Source organism: Labeo rohita, chromosome 25, assembly GCF_022985175.1.
Source record: "Labeo rohita strain BAU-BD-2019 chromosome 25, IGBB_LRoh.1.0, whole genome shotgun sequence".
Lineage (NCBI taxonomy): Eukaryota > Metazoa > Chordata > Actinopteri > Cypriniformes > Cyprinidae > Labeo > Labeo rohita.
The window spans coordinates 18,691,243-18,716,960 of record NC_066893.1 but is presented as its reverse complement, the minus strand read 5'-3'; the positions used below and the strand labels follow the sequence as shown (position 1 = coordinate 18,716,960).

The 25,718-nt window shown below is 33.9% G+C and overlaps 2 protein-coding genes across 2 annotated transcripts in view; both read right to left on the bottom strand.

The window, feature by feature from the left end:
- Nucleotides 1-10,496, bottom strand: klhdc4 (kelch domain containing 4). Its single transcript, XM_051100379.1, has 12 exons — nucleotides 10,285-10,496; nucleotides 10,097-10,188; nucleotides 9,938-10,016; nucleotides 8,190-8,288; nucleotides 7,883-8,019; nucleotides 6,361-6,453; nucleotides 5,986-6,148; nucleotides 4,108-4,186; nucleotides 3,749-3,957; nucleotides 3,252-3,666; nucleotides 1,685-1,813; nucleotides 1-1,074 (listed from the first exon to the last, which is right to left on the bottom strand). Exons 1-12 carry the CDS (start codon nucleotides 10,381-10,383, stop codon nucleotides 902-904), a joined length of 1,767 nt encoding a protein of 588 aa, XP_050956336.1. The 5' UTR covers nucleotides 10,384-10,496; the 3' UTR covers nucleotides 1-901.
- A 9,072-nt stretch (nucleotides 10,497-19,568) lies between these two features.
- The window catches only part of slc7a5 (solute carrier family 7 member 5), a 30,936-nt gene continuing 24,786 nt past the window's right edge, over nucleotides 19,569-25,718 (bottom strand). The window contains exons 9-10 of the mRNA XM_051099805.1: nucleotides 24,124-24,301; nucleotides 19,569-22,030 (exon numbers count right to left, since the gene is read on the bottom strand). Coding sequence (XP_050955762.1) covers nucleotides 21,975-22,030; nucleotides 24,124-24,301 — 234 coding nt within the window. The 3' untranslated portion in view covers nucleotides 19,569-21,974. The remainder of the gene's footprint in view (nucleotides 22,031-24,123; nucleotides 24,302-25,718) is intronic.

Genomic DNA, 25,718 nt, shown 5'->3' with positions numbered 1-25,718 from the left:
ATAACACTGATTTTGTCCTTAAGGAGACAGTAGATTTATTCAGCTGTTTTTTTTTCCTGTTGTGATTTCATTCTTACTAGTTTTGTTTAGAAGAAGGTATTGTTATGACAACAAAAACAGATAAACAAAAAAATGTTTTCTTGCCAAACTACCGATAAAGGGTAAAAGAGGTTAAAAAAAAAAAATTGGTGAGTTTACCAAGCTTTCCATTATTACTTTAATTATAAAACAAATACCTTTTTTGTTTCAGATAAGGGAAAAAATATATACTTACTTTTGAATATATACTTACTTTTAAGTATATAATTCAATTGATAACAGAACTGTCATCGTCAGACAGGAAGAATGGCACTGAACCAACTTAAAAATGTTTTCTTTTCTCTATGACATTAAAAAAAGGGCAGGAAAATCTCTCAGGACTAAATTAGCAAAGTAATTTATATTTCTGACTCAGAACCCAGAAGCGCTGTGCCTTGTGTGCAAACAAGTCAGAAATCTCAAGAATTTCATCCTTAATTTGTGTTCCTAAGATGAACGAAGGTCTTACAAGTTTGGAACGACATGAGGATGCGTAATTAATGACAGAATTCTCATTTTTGGGTGAACTAATACCAGCAATGAAACTACTTTGAGATTCAGGTTCTGTTATTAATAATAAAAACATGTGGACAAAATAGTGAAAAAAGTAAGGCCATGTTTTTTAAAAATTTAAGTCACAAAAACGTGCTTCAGCTGCTTTTAAAACTCAAAGACACATGCACTCGTACTGTTTTGTGCACTTTCAGACACACACAGAGCTTGATAATATGTATAATAACGCATCCATTCCCTTTCTCACAAACAAACCCTTTAATTATCTTCTCAAACACACACACGCACACACAGACACGCACGTTTAATCTCATTCCTGATCCTCGAAGAACACCTTGGCCATGGCATGGCCAACCTTTTGTACTTTCTTCTCTTTGGCGTCAGGACCCATGTTTGCTCGGGCCAGACCCACCCAGTACTTCTCAGTCCGTGTTTGATAATCCGCAAGCGCTTCCCCAGGCTTTACCGGAGGATGGTCTGCATCTGATAGAGAGATAGAGAGAAAATGTCAACACCTGTCCAGATTACCAGTTCTGCTCTCTTTCAAAATCTGTAAACTTTTCGCTTCCTCTAAACAACTTTGGAGTCGCTACTTTATGCCCAATGTAAAACCCGGGACCTGAAGTACTGAAATGGAGATACTCTGAACACGAAACGCCCCCGATGCGGATGATGAGGCGACAAAGTCTCTTTGTTTAGCATGCTACCTAACCATGAAGCAGCCACAAGCTAACAATCAAGTGACGTTATTACAACTGACAAGCGAAACAGGCATCTAACAATAATGAATTTAAGCGAGAAGGACCCCAAAGCAAAACACACAGCTCTGGTTGTCAAAGAGAATCAGTGGATGTTGACCTGGGTCTTGGCAGATAAACCCTTTGTCATCTGCTCATGTCTACCTCATGGACCCGACCCAAATCACGGCCTTGATCATTACAGGAAAATGCATGGGTCCAACCTCAGGGATGGGCTTTGTCTCTTTTAAATAGGCATCATTTTGAAAGTAAATATTAAACTCACTCTAAATAGTTCTCCCTGTCGCAAATGCGTCTGAACTGAAAAATTAAACGGGCATTTCTGAAATGCACACCTTCTTCACTCTCCTCTTCGGATTCCTCCTCTTCCTCATCATCTTCCTCATCATCACCGCCCTTTGCTGCTGCTTCTTCTTCACCTTCATCATCTTCTGATTCTGATTCTTCCAGCCACTCCTGTGTCTCTGTAAAAAGAATTAAATGCTCAAGTGTCGAAATGCCAAAACACTTTTGACATATACTTGTTTCTACATTCAAATGTGATGTTATAGTTTAAACAGCAGTTGGAGAATTTTTTAGACAGACAGACAGAACAGACAGACAGATTTGACAAATAGACAGAGACAGATAGGTAGGTAGACAGACAGACAGACAGACAGACAGACAGACAGAAAAGACAGACAGACAACAGAAAAACAGAAACAGATACATACAGACAGACAGACAGACAGATAGATAAATAGATAGATAGATAGATACACAGATAGATAGATAGATACTGTAGGCAGACTGACAGAACAGACAGACAGATTTGACAGAGAGACAGAGACAGTAAGGTAGGTAGATAGATAGACAGACAGACAGATAGACAGACAGAAAGACAGATACATAGACAGACAGACAGACAGAGAGAGAGAGACAGACAGACAGACAGACAGACAGACAGACAGATAGATAGATAGATAGATAGATAGATAGATAGATAGATAGATAGATAGATAGATAGATAGATAGATAGATAGATACTGTAGCCAGACTGACAGAACAGACAGACAGATTTGACAGGGAGACAGAGACAGTAAGGTAGGTAGACAGATAGACAGACAGACAGATAGACAGACAGAAAGACAGAAACAGACAGATACATAGACAGACAGACAGACAGACAGACACAGATAGACCGATAGATCGATAGATAGATAAGAAATAGACAGATACTGTAGGCAGACTGACAGAACAGACAGATTTGACAGAGACAGAGACAGGTAGGTAGATAGATAGACAGAGACAACAGAAAGACAGAAACAGACAGATACACAGACAGACAGATAGATAGATAACAAATAGACCGTTAATGTAGGCAGACTGACAGAACAGACAGACAGATTTGACAGAGACAGAGACAGTTAGGTAGGTAGATAGATAGACAGATAGATAGACAGACAGATAGACAGACAGACAGAAACAGACAGATACATAGACAGACAGACAGACAGACAGACCGATAGACCGATAGATAGATAGATAGATAGATAGATAGATAGATAGATAGATAGATAGATAGATAGATAGATAGACAGATATTGTAGGCAGACTGACAGAACAGACAAATTTGACAGAGAGACAGAGACAGGTAGGTAGATAGATAGATGAATAAATAGACAGATAGATAGACAGACAGACAGAAACAGACAGATAGATAGACAGACAAATAGATAGATAGACAAACAGACAGACAGATAGATAGATAGACAAACAGACAGAACAGATACACAAACAGATTGATAAAATAGAGAGACAGACAGATAGAACAGACAGACAGACAGACAGATGGATAGATAGATAGATACTTAATATTTTCTTGCTGAAGCTAAGGGAATTCTGGGCTGTCTTTCAACTTACTGGGGTCCATTTCCACTAGAACGTCCCACAGGTCCATCTTATGCAAGTCCAGGCTGTAGAGATCAGCGAGTGTGAACTGTCGATCTCCCACCTCAAACATTCCACCATACAAGTACAACTTGCCATGCTTCACCGTTGCCATGGCACTGGAGCGAGGACAGGGCTCCACCAGGGGAGCCATTGCAGCCGCCTCCTCCTCCTCCTGGCCATCCTCCTCTTCCTCCTCCTCCTCACTGTCCTCCTCTGCCTGTGAGGCTGGAATCACTTCCTTGATGGTCATAACCGTTCCATCCTCAGCCACAATCTCTTTAATAATCTCAGTGGGACCTTGTGGCTCCTCTTTCTCCCCTTCAGTTTCATTCGTCTGTTCTCCCTTCTTCCCACGGCGCCTCTTCTTCTTTTCTGACTTGTTGCCCTGACAAGAAAAAAAACCCAATGTATATGTGTTTTTTTGGGCTTTATTTAGAGGCTTTACTAAAGCGAAACATCACGCCAACCTTTAGCTGAGCAGGAAACCACCGGTTTTTGTTGATATCATAAAAGTAAAGGTCGTTAAAAAAGTCTCCTTCCAGAGACTCCTCATCTTCCTCATCACAGACGCCACCGAAGAGCAGCGCCCGGCCCCCGGGGCCCACCGCCAGAGAGAAGCCAGATCGAGGAGGGGGTTTGACTCCCGAAGGGTTCACTCGTGTCCATGTCCACTTTTCTGCAGGACAGGGCCAAAAATGATAAGCAAATCTTTTTCAGACATGGGAATAAAAGTGGATCTTCTAAACAAAAAAGAGAGATGGAGAAATGGAGAGAAAAGCAGCCCACGTTAAACAAGCGATGACCGTGGAGGCTCTAATGATGGTACCTTGCTCCTCTTTGCCTTCCCTCCTCAGCAGGAACATGTCAGAATGGATGGTTCCTTTATCCACATCCTTCTTCGCTCTCTGGAAGAGAAAGGCAGCCATTACCACCTACGTCTGTTTACTCTCGTGGGTTTACTCAAGGACAAGCTTCTGGAAATGAGACAATACCTCACTCCCTGTGTAGAGCAGTTGCCATCAACATGCTCTTGCACAATGAAGCTAAGTGTAAGACAGCTTAACTAATGATGGATGTATAAGGTGTAAACAGTTTTAAATGAACTACGTTTTAACCTGATAATGTTTATAGATTGATAGAGAATTTAAAGCCTCTAAACTAAACCATCTTCAATTCAGTTGTTGAGATTTTATGTAGTTACATAAAATGCAACATATTACATGCAACATATTAAGCTTGCAACAAATAGTCACGGCCATACAAATTAAACTATTGTAAGCTATTCAAGCGACCGGACTTCAGTAACATTCTATAATAATGTGACAAGCAGCTTAGCAACTGTACGCTAAAAAATAAAAGTATCTCGACACTACCATGATTTATTAGACATAGTACTACCATGATGTTTTTACATGTATGGTGGAAATATCATGTTTTTACCTTTGTATTCTTAGCACTTCTAGTAGGGCCCTATGAAATGTTTTATTTTTTTCCAAATTTAGATTTTTCCCATTTACATTTTATCTGGATTTTTTAATTTTTTGTTCTATATTCAGTTTTTTCCCCATTTACGTTTTATCTGGATTTTTTAACACATTTTTCTAGACTCTGTTTTATTGGTTAAATTTAAAAATATATATTAATCAAAAAGCATGTCTAATTAATTGAAATCATGAAACATTCACAATTTAATAGCAATGTATTAAAAAAAAAAGTAACAAAGTACATTTTAGAGCCCTATGAAATACATTTTTTTTTGTTATACAGTAAATTCCATTTTTATGACTGAATTCTGTGATTCCACCTATGATTTTCACATTGTGGAAATCACAGGGCCCTACTATAGATCAAAAGTATACATATTACGATACTATAACTATACTATCACTTCATGAACTACATTAACTGAAAAAAAATACAGTAAAAGCAATAATATTGTGAAATATTATTATGATTTAAAATAACTGTTTTCTGTTTGAGTATATTTTAAAATGTAATTTATTCCTGTGATGCAAGGCTGAGTTTTCAGCATCATTACTCCAGTCTTCAGTGTCACATGACCCTTCAGAAATCATTCTAATATGCTGATGTACTGCTTGTTATTATAATCAACTTTTTTTTTCCCCCAAATTCTATTTTACCATTTTTTTGGATAAATTTTTTTTTTCTTCACTTAATTTTTTCTAGACTCTGTTTTAATAGTTAAATTAAAGTATTAATAAAAAACGTGTCTAATTAATTGAAATCATGAAACCTACACAATTTAACAAATTTATTAAACGTATAACAAAAAGTGCTTTTTTTTCTGAAATTCAGTTTCATTTTACTCAAATTCTTTGTTTTCTATTAATTTTCTGGATTCCATTTTAATGGTTTAATTCAATTTTAGTAATCAAAAGAAAGAAATTTAATTAAGTGATTTTATTTTTAAATAATTTTTATTTTATTTTTATTTATTTATTTTTACTTTTTTTTTTCCAGAAATACCGTGTTGTGTATTTAGTTTTCTGGTAAATAATTTCTGTAGTAAATATTCCTTTAAAAAAATAATGTTTTAATTACAATTTTATTAGTTGTAGTACTATATAAATAATTATTATTATTTTAAGATTCTTTGATGAAAAGAACAGCAAAAAAGAAAAGGTAGTTTATCTAAAAATCTAACCCACTCAATAAAAATCATAGTGATAACCAAAACACATACACTTTTGGAGTATCCGCCATAGATGATGACACCATTGCCGTCGGGACTGGTGGTCATTTGACAGGCTGAACGGGGACAGGGGCCAGTTCCTGTGGGCTGGAGACGGCTCCATGTGAACGTGTCCAGGTTAAAAGCATGAATATCATTGTAATAGATATAATCCCTGTAGAGCAGAGAACAGGTGTATCTCAAAAACAAAATATTCAAAGAATATTAATGTTTTAACTTTTTAAATAGAAACATTATATTAAATACGTTTACAAGATTCCAAAGGCCACATTGTCTGGAACTTTGAGGGGCAAAGATCTCATTTTCCTTATAATACTGATTTTATTACTGACAAGTTGAAGTTAGGGAGCTCTGCCCCGCCTGTACCTGGTGCTCTCATGGAAACCTCCAAACACAAGCAGCTGTCGTTTGCTCAGGACCATGCGATGTCCGCTCCTGCCAGACGGAGCACCAGGAGCTCTGAGAAGACAAAGAGGAAGTATTTCAACAAGCGGCCAGGATGCCAAGTCAAAAGTCAATCCTGTTAGTTTAGACCTCTATAACCTCTAGTCACAGCATGACGACAATACACAGGTGGACACGGGTCTTAAAGTCTCTGTTAAGCTTCCATAAAGACCAAATACAATTAGACTTCCGGTTCAACTTTAAGAATTCAGTCTCACTGAATGCTGTTTACTTTTCAGTGTCATGTTAGTTTTAATAAGATTCTATTATAATTCATATTTAAAATTTGTTTTTTGTCATTTTAGTTAAAGTTTTAGTAATTTTGCAGTTTATTTTTGTCATTTTATTAGTTATTGTTTTGTAAAACTTCTATATACACTGTCGTTCAAAAGTTTGGGATTAGTACTATTTTTATTGTTTTTAAAGTTTCTTATGCTCATCAAGGCTGCATTCATTTGATCAAAAATCCCCAAAAAACAGTAATATTGTGAAATATTATTTCAATGTAATATAACTGTTTTCTATGTAAATATATTTTAAAATATAATTTATTTCTTTGATGCAAAGCTGAATTTTCAGCATCATTACTCCAGTCTTCAGTGTCACATGATACTTCAGAAATCATTCTAATATGCTGATTTGTTATCAAGGTTGAAAACAGTTGTGCTGCTTAATATTTTGTTGGAACCTGTGATGCTTTTTTCAGGATTCTTTAATAAACAAAAGTTAAGAAGAACAGCATTTATTCAAAATAGAAATCTATTTAAAAAAAATGCTTTTATAAAACAATATAAATTTTTTGTAACAATATAAACTACCATTTAAAAGTTTGTGGTCAGTGAATTTTTATTCTTTTTTTGAAAGAAATTAATATTTTTATTCACCTAGGATGTGTTAAATTGATAAAAAGTGATAGCAAAGACTTATATTGTTAGATAATAATACAAATGTTTATATATTATCTTATTTCAGTCAATGTTTAACAATTTATTTTTTGGTTTTTAATTTTCACAATGCACTTGGCTTCTGTAATCGAATAAACTTCTGAAAACAGAATGTTAAGTGGATAACACTTGATTTAATAAAAAAATATATATATTGATTATATTAATGCTTATATGTATTATATTATTATGAAAAATTATTAAAAAAAAATGATGAATAACATGCACTGAAAAACTGTGCAAAACTGGCATGCATTACCCATGGTATTATAATATATTAGGGTAAAGAATACGTCAAATATTTAAAGAATGCTTTTTTATACTTGTTTTGTTTGTGTAAATAGTCTATTTTGATGTCATGTTGTCTTTAATCACATATTAAAAGCTGTGTAAAAAATGTTGGTGTCCAGTTATTAGATAAGACTCCACTTTCTTTTACTTTACATCACTTGAGTATTGCACAATCCTCAGTGAGTTGTTCAAAACAAAACAGTACTCACTTGATTTGCTCCCATGTGCGTGTCCCCAGGTGGAGCACCCACAGATCTTTGTAGTGATAGAACTGCTCACCGTCAGGGGACGCAAACTCCCCTCCAAATATCCACATCTGCCCTCCACCCTGGGGAACTACCACAGCCTGCAGGGAGATGGAGAGAGAGCAACAGAAATGTGCTTGAGATAAATGACTTATGCTAGGACAGTCTGACCCCTGGTGGTGAAGACTAAAATAACATGTCCAGCATTACCCAAATACAAAACCTGTCACAAGTTTGACTTACAAATTAAATAAGTTATTTGAAGGACTACCTGCTGAGCGCAGCGTCGTGGAGGAGGGTTTGGGATCTCCACCTTTACCCAGGTGTTTTTCTTAATGTTGTAGAAGAATAATTCATTGTATAGAAATGTCTGGAAAAAAAAGAAACATTTAACTGACCTAAGGCTTTTTGGTAAGCACATAGTTTGTTTAGTTTGATAAGATATACCACTTCTGCACAGTAATAAACCAATTAATATCCAGTTATATAATTTATGTGTCAACAGCAGCCTTTACAGTATCTTTACAGTATTTACAGTACTACTAGTCAAAAGTTTTTTAAATGTTTTTTAAAGTCTCTCATCAAGCCTGCATTTATTTGATCCAAAGTACAGCAAAAACATTAGAATTTTGAAATATTTTTTCTCTTTAAAATATCTATTTTAACATATTTTAAAATGTAATTTATTCATGTGATTTCAAGGCTGAATTTTTAGCATCATTACTCCAGTCACATGATCCTTCTGAAATCATGCTAATATTCTGATTTGCTGCTCAAATAATATTTATTATTGTTATGTTGAAAACAGCTGTGTAGATTTTTTTTTTCAGGTTGTTTGACGAATAGAATGTTCAGAAGAACAACATTTATCTGAAATAGAAATCTTTTGTAAAATTATAAATGTCTTTATCATTAATTTAACGCATCCTTATAAAATAAAAATATTAGTTTGTATAATTTCTTTCCCAATAAATAAATAAATAATACAGACTCCAAGCTTTTGAATGGTATGGTGTATAATGTTACAAAAGCTTTGTAATAATTTTAGATAAATGCTAATCTTTGGATCTTTCTTGTCATCAAGGAATTCTGAAAAAATAGTACTCGACTGTTTTAAACACTGATAATAATAATAATATTAAAAACTGTTTTTTGAACAGCAAATCAGCATATCAGAGTGATTTCTGAAGGATCATGTGACACTGAAGACTGGAGTAATGATGCTGAAAATTATTTTTTAGATCATAGGAATAAATTACATTTTAAAATATATTCAAATAGAAAAGTTATTTTAAATAGTAAAAAATATTTCACATTTTGTAATGTACTTTGGATCAAATAAATGCAGACTTCTTTAAATTTTACTGTTCAAAAACTTTTGACTGGTAGTGTATCATCTGATCAAAAGCTGCACATTTCTAAATATATATCTAAATTATCAATTTATGTCTGATAGTGCAGGGATTTTCAATCTTTTAAATGCCACAGACATTTAAAACATTTATGTGCAAAATACTATTTGAAAAATATTTGGTTTCTGTTACATTTGTTTGTTTTTCTGCTCACTATAACACTATACTGTTAGATTTATGTATTTAAATCAATATCAATTTTACGGATTTTCTTTATTTTAAACTGCTTATAGTTAGTTGTGTTTATTTATTTTACATTTTATTTTTTACATTTTTCTACTCTTTTCCGTATAGCAAACCTTCTTGCAACTGTAGCATTTGCTATAAACTATGGTTTTATTTACGTATTTGTTAGTTCTCTGGTTTGTAGCTGGTCATTACCAAGTAGAGCATCTTGTATCAGTTGTATCAGCAACAAACCTTTTTTTTTTTTTTTTTTTTTTTTTTCAAATATACAAATGAGGAATACAATTAGAATATACCAACCTTAAGGTGCTGAAAACGGTTTTTATAACATGACAGCTGACTGACCAGCTAATGACCATCTTAGCCCAACTAGAAACCAGCTTCACAACATAACTACACATTTACCAACATGGGCACCTACTTTCTTCCCATTGAAAAATTCTCCTCCGAATAAAATCAGCTCGTCTTTTTCGGGATGCGCACATAGAGAAGCATTCAACCTGCGGAGAGAACGAGCTGTCAATCAAATGTCACATCAACAGACACGTGATTCACACCTCTACTACACATGAACGCGCACCTGGGGGACGGAGAGGGACACGGCGTCTCCACCACCTGCGTCTTTTTGGCATCCAGAGACTGAAATTCTGCAATTAAAGCCTCTAAATCCTCCTATCTCAATAAAATTCAAAATAAAACATGACATTTGTGTTACTCTACTGTGTGCAGAGTGCTAATGTAGACATCTAAAACAACAAATTCACTCACCTCTTCTCTTTTTGATCTTTTTGACACCTTCTTCTCCATTTTAGCGGCGGTTTTCTCCGCTCCTTTCACTTTCTTTTCTTTTTTACCTTTTTTACCCATTTTGGTGGTTTTAAAACACAGACTTAACACAGACACTGACTTAAGCGTGACAATTACAGCCACATGGAGCTTTAAATGAACTACAAGACAGAAGCATCAAATACTTCCGCCAACAACACGATTCCCAATGGTTTGTTTTTAGCGCTACAGCGCCACTTTCTGGTCTGGGTGAGCTGTTGTAAACTTGTTTACACTGAAAAAACTTCACAAATACGACCAAAGCTGAATAAATTGTCTGTTACTGATTCTAAATTACATGACAGAATTGTAGTAACGTAACGTAATCCGTTACGTTACACATTTTAGGTAATCTATCTATCTGTCTGGGTCATTCTATAATTGTGGGTACATTCCCTGGTGAAAAAACCAGCATATGCTGGTTAGGTAGGTTTTGATGCTGGTTTAAGCTGGTCCTTAGCTGGTTTATACTGGACCAGCAACATGACCAGCAAAAACCAGCAAAGGACCAGCTTAAACCAGCTAAGGACCAGCATAAACCATCTTAAACCAGCATCAAAACCTACCTAACCAGCATTCCAGCATCAAAACATACCTACCAGCATATGCTGTTTTTTTCACCAGGGTCTCATAACCCTGAAGTATATTTTTTAATATAATTTCATCAATGTAAAGTCCCGATGCTTTGTTTTCTAGTACACAATTATATTTTTTCCCAATCACATTACTATACGTTGAAAAAGCCATATCTTTTGTTCAAAAATGATGTTTATATCGCACACATCCTGGTATTCAGCTGTCCTGTTTTGTAAAGTTGCTCATTCTACTCTGCATTTAAGCATGAAAATTACCTCAAATATATTTTTTATAGTTTTGCTTTCAGTTAGACATTTGGGTGTGCACTTCAAAAATAATAAGTGTTAATTGTAATATAACTTGTTTTATTTGTGTCCAAAAAACCATTGTCAACTAAGTCACCCACTAGAAAACCCCCCTTAAAAACTAATTTCTCGCATAATTTGCACAGTATGATGATATTTCCTCATGAAGCACATGGATGAAACACTAGAAGTTATGTTCTCTCTGTTTCCCCTAATATTGGTTAAACTAGCAAACCTGTGTCAAGAGTGGATTAATTGACTGTCAACAGTGTTACACAAGTATTATTGCTATACATTTTAAGACAGTTTAACTAAAACTTATGTTTTGTTTATGAAAATATATTTCTAAACATACCATATGCTCAGTAGTTCTAGGCTTCTATGTTGAGTACAGGCCCAAAACACTAAACATGTCAACTAAGTTACCTGTCAACTGTGTTACCCAGTAAAGGTAACATGGTGGACAATAGCAAACATAGATGGTATTTTATGCAAATATTCCTACAGATAACTTTTATTTATATAGCACTTTATACAATATAGACTGTTTCAAATCAGCTGTTTGGGTTTTTGGGAAAAAGGAAAACTTTTTTCTTTACATTGTCAAATTCTAAATGTGCCCCTAATTATAGAATGAGCCATCTATCTATCTCATAATATAAAATTATATACATATATATCACTATTTAGATTGCTGACCCAGAGAAGGTTGTATACATGTCAAATCATGTATGAACATGAAGCCTCTACATTCCCCTGAACAGTGTGGTATGTGGTAACAGAGTTAACTGATATGGTTTACATTCGTTCACCATGGAATAATTCCCACAGGCCCTGACCTACATGAAGCTCTGACACCCGTCTTTCTCGAAACTGACATTAATTAACATGTAGGTCTTGTGCAACTCACATCTTTGCTTTGCACACCTCTTCCTGTTGTGACACAGTTACCTTACTAATAATATGTGGTATATGAACAAACATTTTATTTAAAGTCATATAATGTACTGACCCAACAAAACAAAACAACAATGTAAGTACACATAGAGCACATGTTCCAATGTTACATGACGTTCCAGGAGACCAGAGGAAATTAAAGTGATCTGAATCACTGAGAAATATCGTCTCGCACTGTCAACACCCAGGGACAGAGGCAATATCCTTATCAGATGGGCCTTTGGTTTTATTACCAGTCAGTGTGTGTGAGAGAGAAAAACTGTATGTTGCCATGCAATATTTCTTGACATAAAAGTATCCTTTTAAAAACAGTAGATCTTTCAAGGGAAAATGAGAGCACAAAAATATTCATACAAGCAATTTTAGTATGTAGAAATGTGTTTTGATTTTAAAAAGTCCTTACCAAAACAACCTATACTGTCCTTTTCAATTCTTTCTAACATAAAGAACAATTAAAAGTCTGTGTTGCCAAGCACATGACCACCCGAATCTTGCTTCCAGTCACCTGACTGCCATTGTGAAGGTGGAATCGTGACCTTCAGTGAGAGATTTGTGTAATTCTGTGTGTGTTTGTGTGTGTGAGGCTCACTGCCTCCAGACTTCCAGTCATATGTCTGACTCCAACACCCTCTGACCTCTGTCTTTATGCCCCTTTCAATCCAGGCCTCCTGTTGTTTTCTGGTCAACCCAAGCGTTTTCCGCAAAAACAAGTGGTGCAGAAGGATACGAGGCCTGGCAGTGATTTCTCTGGTTCGTTTGTTGCATTTGAGTGCACAGCACGCCGTAAGACTGAAAGAAGACTTTTCCTAAAGGTTTAAGAGACATGCTGTACACTTTCATATAGTTGACAAATAGGCAGTTAAAAAGGTTTATTTGTGAAAGACAATTTTTGAAAAAGAAATGCATATGTAGCGTCAATTCTGATCTTTGGAATAGATAAAGGGTCACTAACTTCGTCAATTCTGTTATTGTTTTTAAAATTGAACTGTACCATAAACCTGTCCTATGGTGTGACACAGCAAAAATTAAGAGAAAAAAACTCTTAATAATATATAAATAGCATGAGCGAGATTTATCTTCATTGTTAGACACTTATTTTCATATAGTATTATTTATTCAATAAGAAATTGTAATTAACATCATTTTTTCCACATGATTTGTTGGACAGTTTATAGACAAACTTTGACAACAAGACAAACTTTGCTGTCATACGTTCAAAACTACTGAAAATTACACCATTTTTAAGATGAGTGATATTTATATCTCCCATATTGCAATACTCAACTTTTTTAGTATTGCAAAAAAAAAGTCAAAGATGTGTGACATCTTTTTCCTGTGGTGTGACAGTACAGGCGACACACCGAAGACATTTCCTGTCACACCAAAGGATGTTTCAACCTTTTGTGTCAATTTATGATTTTAGTGGTTAGCAAGACACATTTGCATAATTTTCCATGATTATGTAGTTTATAATACAGTTTTTAATTAAAAAATATCATTTACAGGTGTCACACCAAATGACAACAAAACATAACACTTTTGTAGTCGTTCCAAAAAAGTTAAATATTTGAACAATTCTGAGACAAAAATTTACCATGTGCACATGTCATGGACTTGACAGGGGTTTTCAGTAACATGACCAATTAAACTAATTAAAGTTTTCTCTGGAATTGGGCTCAGGATATGGTGTCACGCCATAGGACATGGTTTTCAGAGACAAAATGTATCAAGTTCTTACACTTTCAGAAACATATGAATGAAAAAAATGATTGCCATTTACTAAAATAGACACTTCTAAAATAATGCGGAGGTATTTATGAACATTTTTGTTTTTCTTTTTAATTAATAAAAGTTAATAAAAGTAATTTATTAAATAATGCATGAGACAGTCACACCAAAGAGCAACTTTGAGATTTGGCTCAAAAAAGTAAAAAATCAAATAACAGTTCAGCTTTTATAACAACAGGTCCATGTAGGACAAAGAAATGTTTAACGATTTACTCCATTTTAAATAACGACAAAATAAATTATATGCATTTTTATCTTGTGGGACAGTGAAAATGCCATGTCACATCAACAACCCATAGTTTTACTTTTTTAACTTTTTATTCACCTTATATTAGTCATAGTGTTTGCTATGTAGCTTAGCAACATGCTAATGTAAAACGGTTTTGGAAGCACTTGTAATGCTTTGTGTTTGTTTGTTTGTTTGTTTTTGCTTTTCTGGCATCTCATTTTGTACATGATCAATGTCTCATTTAAGAAAAATAACCAAAAGGCATATATTTTTGAAAACCTTTGTTCATGCCTTTAAAGGGATAGCTCACCCAAAAATGAAAACTAAACCATGATTAACTCACCCTCAAGCCATCCTAGACGTATATGAATTTCTTCTTTCAGACAAATACAATCAGAGTTATTTAAAAAAAAGAAAAAAAAAAAAAAAGAAAAAACGTCATGGCTCTTTCAAGCTTTATCATGGCAGTGAATGGGTGTTGAGATTTTGAAGTCCAATAAAATGCATCCATTCATCATAAAAAGTGCTCCACATGGTGTCTGGGGGTTGATAAACGCCGTGTGAAGTGTAAGAAAAATATCCATATTTAAAACTTTATAAACTGTAATATCTAGTTTCCGCTAACTGTCGTAGGGAAATTAGATATCACAAGAGAGTGGCGTTCCAGCAAACGATGTGGGATGTAGATAAACACGGTGACGAAACCAAACACTGGTCACGAATTAGAAGTACAAAATGAGGATTTGTAAAGAAAAATATCGGAAGAGGAGACTGAATTTCTTTTGCTGTAAACAAAACTTGGTTGGTTTAGTTAACAGAAGCTAGAGATTACAGTTTATAAAGTTTTATATATAGATAATTTTCTTACAAAAAAGGCTTCAGAAGGCCTTTATTAACCCCCGGGAATCATGTGGAGCACTTTTTATGATGGATGGATGCACTTTATTGGACTTCAAAAATCTCAACACCCATTCACCGCTATTATAAAGCTTGGAAGAGCCATGAATTTTTGAATATAACTCTGATTGCATTCATTTGAAAGAATAAAGTCATATACAATGAGGATGGCCTGAGGGTGAGTAAATCATGGGGTAATTTTCATTTCATTTTGGGTGAGCTATCCCTTTAAAATTCTCCCTACACAGGCAGCACACTTGTTTTTGCTTCAAAGCTAATATTGCCCCTTTATCGGCCCCATCTGCACTGCTCAAAACCTCTATGGTCTCAGTGTCAGGAAACACTTGTGATTTGACACATAAGTGTTCGCCGTGACGTAAATCTTGGAGAACATGGGGTTCTGTGTGCGTATGAGCCTGCATTACCGGAGAAAACAGACACGCCACTCCATCCTGATATCAGCTGCACAAAAGGCTTCTGTATTAGAGTCGTGACCACAGGGATATCTGTAATATAAAGAAATGAGATGAGATTGGAAATTCACCGTAATGAAAATATTGAACACGATGGCAACAAATGATTTTATCTTCGAACCAGAGAGAAATAACCGATGATTTGCCTGTTGCCAAGAGACTAATGCAACAGAGTTAATTCTCTCAGGTAAACAGACACACAATGTCAATATCAACAAAAGGCAGCAGCAATAGTTTTTATCAGAAAACTATTAATTTAGTATAAAGTCACCATGTAGGTGGGAGTTTTGAGGTTAATGTGTGTAAGGTGATTATTTTGCTGTGATTGGCTTGTAACCTTCTGGCAAACAGGAAGTCTTTGATTTTATTTTTGGAGCTCAAACGTCTTTTTTGCCTCAGGCAAACTGACGAGGCTTTGACCATGTGCAAAACACCTCTATGACCAATACATGAAGAACTCAGAAATGCTCAACCTTACTTTTCTCTGGCAATCTGAGGTAGAAATGTCAAAAAACAGAAAACTTACTCCATTGCACTTAACTAAGATGAGCTGTTGATCATTTTTACTTCACTAGAACACCTTAATTGTTTTTTTCTAATCTAATTCTAAAGAAATTATGAAAAGTGAAAAGGCCTGCAGTAGTTCAGGCTCATTTGTCAAGCATCACAGTGGTCAGTCGACTAGAGGTGCTATTCTGTTTTTGACGACACACTGTCTTTTCACATGAGGCCTGCAGTCAGGAGGAGGTCAGTCAGAGTCTACATGTTACATTTAACAGTAAAGTATGAGGATTCTCTGTTGAGTATGTTAGCGTGTCAGCTACTCGAAGAGTTATTACTCATACACGGTGACACAACTTGAGTTTATAGACTGGTCCCGTGCCTTGAAACTTGAAAACTGCTGATATGTAGTCACTTCATTAGCATTGGCACTTTTAGGGTGCATGTTAAAACAAGTCAAGGTTGTAATGTCAAAACATAATTGAGATTCTTTTTAGATGATTTTCTAAGTAAACAACTTTTCTACTTTCCACGAAAAAGTTTCATTCTAAAAAAAAATATTCAAACCTTTGAAAAACATGTTTAAAATAATGTAAACATATTTTATTCTATATATAGAGTGGGTTTTCTGTTGAAATCACATGACTACTAGATTATAAAGTATTAGTTTACTAACTGACTAAAAATTTTGTACAATTTGCATATTTACACTACAGGTCAAAAGTTTTTGAACAGTAAGATTTTTAATGTTTTTTAAAGAAGGCTCTTCTGCTCACCAAGTTTGCATTTATTTTATCCAAAGTACAATAACAGCTAAATTTAGATTTTTTTTCTACTATTTAAAATAACTGTTTTCTATTTGAGTATATTTTAAAATGTAAGTTATTCCTGTGATTTTAAAGACATCATTACTCCAGTCACATGATTCTTCAGAAATCATTCTAATATTCAGATAAAAAAAGTATTATTATTATTATTATTATTAATAATTATTATGTTGAAAACTTGAATGTTATAGTGTATAATGTTACAAAAGTGTTTAATTTCAGATAAATGCTGATCTTTGGGTCTTTCTATTCATCAAAGAATCCTGAAAAAAAGTACTCAGCTGTTTTAAACATTGATAATAATAATAATATTAAAAAAACGTTTCTTGAACAGCAAATCAGCATATTAGAGTGATTTCTGAAGGATCATGTGACACTGAAGACTGGAGTAATGATGCTGAAAATGTAGCTTTGATCACAGGAATAAATATATTGAAGTAGAAAACAGTTATTTTAAATAGTAAAAATATTTCAAAATTGTTACTGTTTTTGCTGTATTTTGGATCAAATAAATGCAGGCTTGGTGAACAGAAGAGACATTAAAGAAAAAAACATTAAAAACTTTACTGTTCAAAAACTTTTGACTGGTAGTGAGTGTATGGTTCTTAGACGATATAACCTATTTATGTGATTCACAACATTCGCAGAACAGTTATTTGGTCTTTAATAATGTTCTCACAATGTTAGCATAAAAACATTGTTTAGTCATTGTTCATGGACGTTCTAACTTGTTTTAACATTCGTTCAGCATTTCAGATGGTTTAGAGAACATTCAAAAGCATTCCCATAATGTTTTGAAAATTACAAAATGAAAGTTCCCTTAAAGTTTCCTCTTATGTTTACATAATCAAACCTAATTATGTTCAGAGAACATTCAGAAGTAACGTTTTCATTAAGGGAATGACAGCAAAACGTTTTTACAACATATATTTGTTACCTGGGTTTACGTGAACGCACATATGTTAGTCAACTTCTCATTTGCCAGCTATACATAGGCCTATATACAGTCTGGATTATGTGTTGTTTATTTACTGCTTAGAATTAATTAGCCTACTTACATACAGTCTAAGACTGCATATAAGACTGTTGTCACAACAGTATGTTCATAATTAAGATAATACATTAAAATAATATGGTAAGACACTAATTTGCAATATTAAGCAGCAAAACGAGGTGTTTTGTACAGCTAAACATAGCTGGATGTGAATAAGACCGGAAGCCAGACCCATAAAATATACAAATGGCCGCACCCACTTTTATGGCAAAAATAAGACAAAACAAATTACACCGTTGGTATATGTGGTTTTAGTTTGTTTATCATTTTTCAATATTCTTTCAATGCCACTTGGTGCCAGTAATGCTGCAGAAATGACTAAGTGTAGCTAAGTAGCTGAATTAGTGCTCTTCACACTTTATCACTGAAGCGGTTCATCTTTTTTTAATCAAATAATACTTATCTGAACTAAAATGACAAATAAAAACGGAAGTCAAATGACACTGGCTAATCTTTTCCTTGCAACTCACATGACACGAGAGCTTTCCCTTAGGCCACAGCAGCTGATGCGAGACCGGAGCTATTACGGATATCCTTAGGAGAAAAATGGCATTTGGGTACATTTTTCCTGAGTCCAACTTGCATGAGCCCATTTTAGTCACGAGCAACAGGAATTCACGAAGAGATATTTGCTTGAGGGAACTTCGCCATCCAGACTCAACTAAAGGTCGTCATATCTGTGGAATTCTCCTTGCATAATAATAAAAAATACTGTTACATTTCATATGTTAATAACTAATTAATTATAATTTTACTAAGTCAAAAGTTTACATACACCTTGCAGAATCTGCAAAATGTTAATTAATTTACCAAAATAAGAGGAATCATACAAAATTCATAATATTTTTTTTTTATTTAGTGCTGACCTTAATAAGATATTTCACATTTAGACATTTACATATACTCCATGGGAGAAAATAACAGTTGAATTTTTAAAATTGAGGCCGTTCAAAAGTTCACATACACTTGATTCTTAATACAGTGTTGTTACCTGAATTATCCACAGCTGTTTTTTGTTTAGTGATAGTTGTTCATGAGTCCTTTATTTGTCCTGAACAGTTAAACTGCCTGAAAAAATCCTTCAGGTCTCACAGATTCTTTGGTTTTTAAGAATTTTGTGTATTTGAACCCTTTCCAACATTGGCTGTATGATTTTGAGATCCATCTTTTCACACTAAAAGCAACTGAGGGACTCATATGCAACTATTACAAAAGGTAATGCAATGCATTAAAAGCCAGAGGGTGAAAACTTTTGGAATTTGAAGATCAGGGTAAATTTAACTTATTTTGTCTTCTGGGAAACATGCAAGTATCTTCCGTAGCTTCTAGAGGGCGGTACTAAATGAAGGAAAAACATGATATTTAGCTAAAATAAAAAAACTACACATCTCCATTCTGTTCAAAAGTTTTCACCCCCCAGCCCTTAATGCATCATGTTGTACTTTCAGTAAGTTATAAAGGAGTCCCTCAGGTGTCCTCAGTGTGAAAAGATGAATCTCAAAGTCAGTCCTTGTTGGTATATTTATTATTTAACTAAGCAATTTATAAAGTGTCTTCATATTACATAAACGCTAACAAAATCAGCTGATCTGCTAATAAAAAACACACAAGTACTCATGCTTTGAATGCATTCATGTTTTATTTCTCTGAATACTCAACAATGTCTTGCGGCAAAGTAAAAATCACATCAGAGCATGAATTTTTTAATTTCTAAAAAAAAAAGTTTGTACAGTAGACATTTAACCATTACAAGAAACTGCTCAATAGGATCTCTTCGTAGTTGTATTTCACTGGACATCACAGAGAAGACAGGACAGATGGTTGACACCAGAATACATACAACTGTTAACGGAGTCCTACAAACAGCGTAGCTGCAGATCACAAAACATCCTTCTCTTAAGCAAGCTTCAAAAAATGAAATGATCAGAAACCGAGTCTGCCCTTGTGTAAAAGGGTTTGCATGCCTGTGTGACACAAAGATGGTTGTTGGAAGTAAAGTTTAATTATACATGCCAAAAATATGGTGTTTAAAGAAACTGTGGACAATACACATAATCTTACAGGTGCAAGTCAGTCATATCTTGCAGATAGTTTTTTTTATTATTATTCAAAGCATGTTTAAAAAAAAAAATGAAATACAAACAGATCCATTGTGATCAAATATAATTCATCGTATGCCAACAAAGTAGTGAAATGCAGTGACAAATTGTGCGTCGCTATAATGTCTTGTTATGATGGGGCAGATGTCAGTGCAGGCAGACTCAGCTCATCTGCAGTTATTTTTATATTAATGGGCACCACCTAAACCAAGCCATTAGTTACAAAATACAACAAAAACTCAAATATAAAAAAATCATTCTGATGAAAGAGAAAAATATCAGTAACAATTTATTTTCAGCATTTTTTTTAGACAAAATGCCCTGTAGAAAATTATTAGAGCACTAACTGAATGAATCTACAAATAATAAATAAATACATATAAGTAACTTTCTCCATAACTATTTAAATTAGATAAAATGATCTTGTTGGCTGGAGTGTTAGTGATACTGCTGTAATTCTCTAAATAACACAAAGAAAAGCATCTAAAGAGCGCTTCCTCTATCCAGAAGCCTTGGAAATGATTCTGTAATCGTAAAAACCAAAGGACAACTTCCGTTTTGTCCTAAAACAACCTCCCCTCCATCACCCAAAACACCCCTAGTGTTTCTCTCACCACTTTTTGACGGAAAATGCGGATTTTCGCACACACAAACAACTGATTTTGGTCCAGTATAGGAACAAATGTACATTTAACCGAAACTAGGATGAGCTAAAACCACTGCATCCGCATGTAACTGAAACACAGTGACGTGTATCGCATTTTACAGCAAAGTCATTCAGATTTTCATTCAGTTCACACACTGATGAGGCACTAAAATGTCTTCGGTAAATGGGAAATTTGACGATACCTTGGATACCTTGTATACAATAGACTTACGATAACTTTCTTCTAAAAGTTTGCAATTACCAAGCAACTTCGCTTTGTTTAAATAACTGCCAAATAAAAGGAAAATGAAATAAAAAGTGGTCCAGTGTTATGTACTTAACATACATTTGCATGACAGACGCAGAAAAAGATGTACTTTAACGGAAACAGGAAAACAGCGCCTCAACTTTTGTGCTTCGTTAAATCATAATCAGGCATGAAAATATACAGTCAGGTCTATGTAATGTACTGTATGTTTACTGAGGTAAGCAGCAAGGCTATAGGTATTTGGATGAATTTATGAATACTGTACGTCTGCGCCTTCTGTAATATTAAAAAAATTGGATACATCCAATTAAAGGACTGTGACCAAGCAAAAAGGAGATTCCTTGAAATTCTTTGTAACAATAAAAAAAAAAAAACTGCATTAAGCTATCAAAAATAAATTTAGTCGAAGTATAAAGTCATATCAAGTCGATCTCAAAAAATAATACAATTTTACACCGACAGACAAGGCACAGCAAACTAGTCATATCTGCTGTAAAAAAGAGAAATGCATAATAAGACATTATAATCCATTAATGCTGTAATCGAAGATGCAAATTTGTCAGTCGGGTGGGAATCTCGGTTCTGGTTGCTGATAGAGACAGCAGCTTGGAATGCACTTTCCTGTATTGAAAACATAACACAGGAAGCTGAAAGCCACACAAACAAAGCTCTAAATAAAGTAATGACCAATTATATGACACATATCTCCGGTGGTTTAAAAAAAATAAATATAAAATAAATCAAGTCCTGATTGAAAACTCATCAGTCAAACAAAAAGACTGTATATGTATACAGTGTAACACATTTGATTGAGGAAGGACTGGCAAAATCTACTCTTAATTGAAATGCTCCTGTGACCTGATGTTTCTGGTTTCTTGTGTGGTAATTCATATAGATTTTGCCTGTTTCAGCAGGATAAGACGTTTTTCTGGCTCTGGCCCTCTAAAGGGGGTTTGAGGTGGGTACGAGGAGACTTTGTGCGTGGAAGAGGCGCCCGTCGCTGCGTTTGGTCTTCAGGACTCCTGAGGTACCACTTCCATCAGCTTCTGGCATGTCGCTGTGGCAGAGACTGGACAAAGAAAAATAAACAATATTTTTATAATATACTTAATGCAGGGATGCATCAAATTGATCAGGAGTATCACTGAATATAAATATGAAGAGTTTGTTCATAATCAAACTGCAGTTGGGTTATTTTGATTAAGTAAAAATAGCTTAAAAAATACAGCTAATTACCACAATAAAAAACATGATAACATACTGTAATAATTTTTTTTTTTTTTTTTGAAAATTAAAAAAAATTGAGTTATTTGTTTTTCCAAACAAATTCTCCATGTTTCTATTAATTAATCTAACAAATGTATCATGGTTTGCACAAAAATATTTTGCAGCACTTTTTTAACACTGATAATAATAAGATGTTTCTTGAGCAGCAAATCAGCATATTAGAATGATTTCTGATGAATCGTGACAGTTAAGACTGAAGAAAATTAAAAGAAGAAAAAGGCTGCTGAAAAATAAATTTTGCATCACAGGAATAAATTACACTTTAAAACATCTTACAATAGAAAACCATAATTTTAAATTGTAATAATATTTCGCAATTTTACAGTTTTTTTTTGATCCAATAAACACTGCCTTGGTGAGCAACATAAGACTTGTTTCAAAAACATGAAAAAATCTTTTCAACCTCAGCAAAACGGCATGCAATTATTATTATTATTTTATTATTATTAATTTTATTAATTCTGGGTATGATCCATTAGTGCATGTACACTACCAGTCAAAAGTTTTTGAACAATAAGATTTTTAATGCTTTTGAAAGCCTGTATCCAAAGTACAGCAAAAACAATAGAATTCTGAAATATTTTTACTATTTAACATAACTGTTTTCTATCTGAATATATTTTAAAATGTAATTTATTCCTGTGATTTTAAAGCTGAATTTTTAGCATCATTACTCCAGTCACATGATCCTTCAGAATTCAATCTAATATTCTGATTTGACGCTCAAAAAACATTTATGATTATTATGTTGAAAACAGCTGAGTAGAATTTGATGAATAGAAAGTACAGCATTTATCTGAAATATAAAATCTTTTCTAACATTAGAAATGTCTTCATCATAACTTTTGATCAATTTTAAGCATCCTTGATAAAAATGTAATCAAGTGTTGATAATAATAATTAAAAAAAAATGTCTCCTGAAAAAGAATCAGCATATTAGAAGGATTTCTAAAGGATCATGTGACACTAAAGACTGGAGTAATGATGCTGAAAATTTAGCTTTGATCAAAGGAATAAATTACACTGTAAAATATATTCAAACAGAAAACAATTATTTGAAATTGTAAAAATATTTCTAAATTTTTTGCTGGACTTTGGATCAAATAAATACAGGCTTGGTGAGCAGAAGAGACTTCTTTAAAAAAACATGAAAAACCTTACTGTTCAAAAACTTTTGACTGGTAGTGTAACTGTAAAAAGTGTTTTTGTTTAAAAAAATTGCACTGCATTTGAAATGTGTTTTTACCTTAAAAAAACAACAACAATATAATTGTAACGAATGGACCGGAGCCGAGAGCCGTGGGAACGGAATGAGGCCGGTGGAGTATAATGATATTGAGCGACACCTGCGCCACTAACCGGTCTCGAGTCCCACAGAGGAGCTCTGGAAGGATAAAAGGAGGAGCGAAGACAGTGGAAGACGAGAGAGGACCAGGCCTGGACTTTAAATTGTATTTTGTGTGTGGCAGTCGTCTGTGAGGGGCTGCTGCTTTACTTTTGTGTTTGTTTATTTTATTATTAAAGTGTTTAAATGTTCACCGGTTCTTCGTGGGACTTCGTGGGACTCAAGACCGGTGGCACAGGTGTCGCTCATTATTATTATACTCCACCAGCCTCATTCTGTTCCCACGGCTCTCGGCCCCGCCCCACTCGTTACAATATAATAGCCCATTTTTTACAATCTAAATTAAATATCATTGGATAAAAGCCCCATCCTACATTATATTCCACCAAACAACACGCTTTAAATGCATAGCAAATGTCTCATTTTATAAAAAGCATATAATCAAAACCTGAGGAACATTTCAGATTTTAATAACGACATTTTAACATCTTTTTCTCATTGTCGTGAAGCAAACAAGAGGCGACACTCACAGATGATCTGCAAGATCCATTTTGGCTTGTTCTGCCACCAAACGCCAAATAAGTACACAGGGACTCCTGTGGCGATGATTCCAAATCCTATAGCACACTCCACAGGGGTCTTCCAGATGGACACCACGATGAGGAACAGGCAGGCCAGTACGAAGACAATGGGCAGCAGAATACTGACCTAGTGGACACAGAGGTGGGACAGCTTTGAAAATGTGATCAAAAGTCTATTTCAGGTACAGTATAAAGTATGTTTATTACAGTAGATTTATTGCACTTATGAAAGACACGTATTGCAGAAGTTCCGAGTTGAGCTTCTTGTTACTCGCTCTGACAATCACCATTCTTCTCCGACTGCTCGTTTCGGTAGGACATCCTGATCTTTGATGTCTGGGTTGTGTTGTGTTTTCTCTGTTTGTATACAATGGACTCTACAAAGCTCCAAGAATGGTTCAAAGCTATTCTTTTTATAGCCTTTTTCTCCTTACAACTTCATCACAGTTCCCCGGGTAGCTTCTTGCTCTTTGTGATAACCAGACCGATCTGGTTTTGCAGAATGGTTTCAGTTACTTAGCTTGTTGACAGATGGCCTGATATTCTCCTCAAGCTCACTCTGATCAAGACTAGCTCATTACATTTCACTTCCACATTATGATTTTCATTTCCACATTATGATTAATAATTAATATCTCTTTCACTTTTGAGCAAGTTTATGCTTCCTTGTTGAATTAGTAAAAATATATACATCACCACAATCATTTGTAAATAAATAAATAAGGCGAGATTTATCGCATGAACCAATCACAGGCTAACATAACCAGTCATATCCAATCATATCGCGGTATAGGCATTGCCTCATCTTATGTACAAGCCTATGAAATCCATTTTATTTATTCCCAAATTCAATTTTATTTTTTTTCCCCAAATGTTCCATTTGAATTTTTCTGGACTGTTTTTTTAATGGTTAAATGACATGAAATTGCAAACTTCAAATTAATTAATTAAAAAAATAATTCGATTTATGAAATAATTTAACACAAATTTATTAAAAGTTTAACAAAAATTACATGTTTAGGGCCTTATGAAATGTTTTATTTTTTCTCACATTCTGTTTTATTGTTAGCAAATTCTGTTTAAGCATGTCTACTTATCTGAATGCATAAAAGCAACTTAATTTATTAAAGTTTTTTTTTACAGTATTTTTACAATATTTCAGTTCTTCTGGTTATCAAATGAAGACATAAAATATTAATTTAATTTATCTTTTAATCTAATTAAAATTAAACGGAGGTATGTCTAATTATCTGAATGCATAAAAACATAATTTATTAAAGTTTATTTTACAGTATTATTACAATATTTCAATTCTTCTGGTTATCAAATGAAAGCATAAAGTATTAATTTATCTTTTAATCTAATTAAAATTAAACAGAAGTATGTCTAATTATTTGAATGCATAAAAACAACTTAATTTATTAAAGTTTATTTTTACAGTATTTTTTTTTACAACATTTCAGTTCTTCTGGTTATCAAATGAAGACATAAAATATTAATTTAATTTATCTTTTAATCTAATTAAAATTAAAAGGAGGTTTGTC

Bases quoted from the DNA above. Each gene is read 5' to 3' on its own strand.
- klhdc4 (XM_051100379.1), bottom strand. From the start codon at position 10,383: ATGGGTAAAAAAGGTAAAAAAGAAAAGAAAGTGAAAGGAGCGGAGAAA. The intron at 10,017-10,096 runs GTGCGCGTTCAT...TTCTCTCCGCAG, and splicing joins TGTCCCTCTCCGTCCCCCAG to GTTGAATGCTTCTCTATGTG. The intron at 6,149-6,360 runs GTACAGGCGGGG...TCTGCTCTACAG, and splicing joins GGTTTCCATGAGAGCACCAG to GGATTATATCTATTACAATG.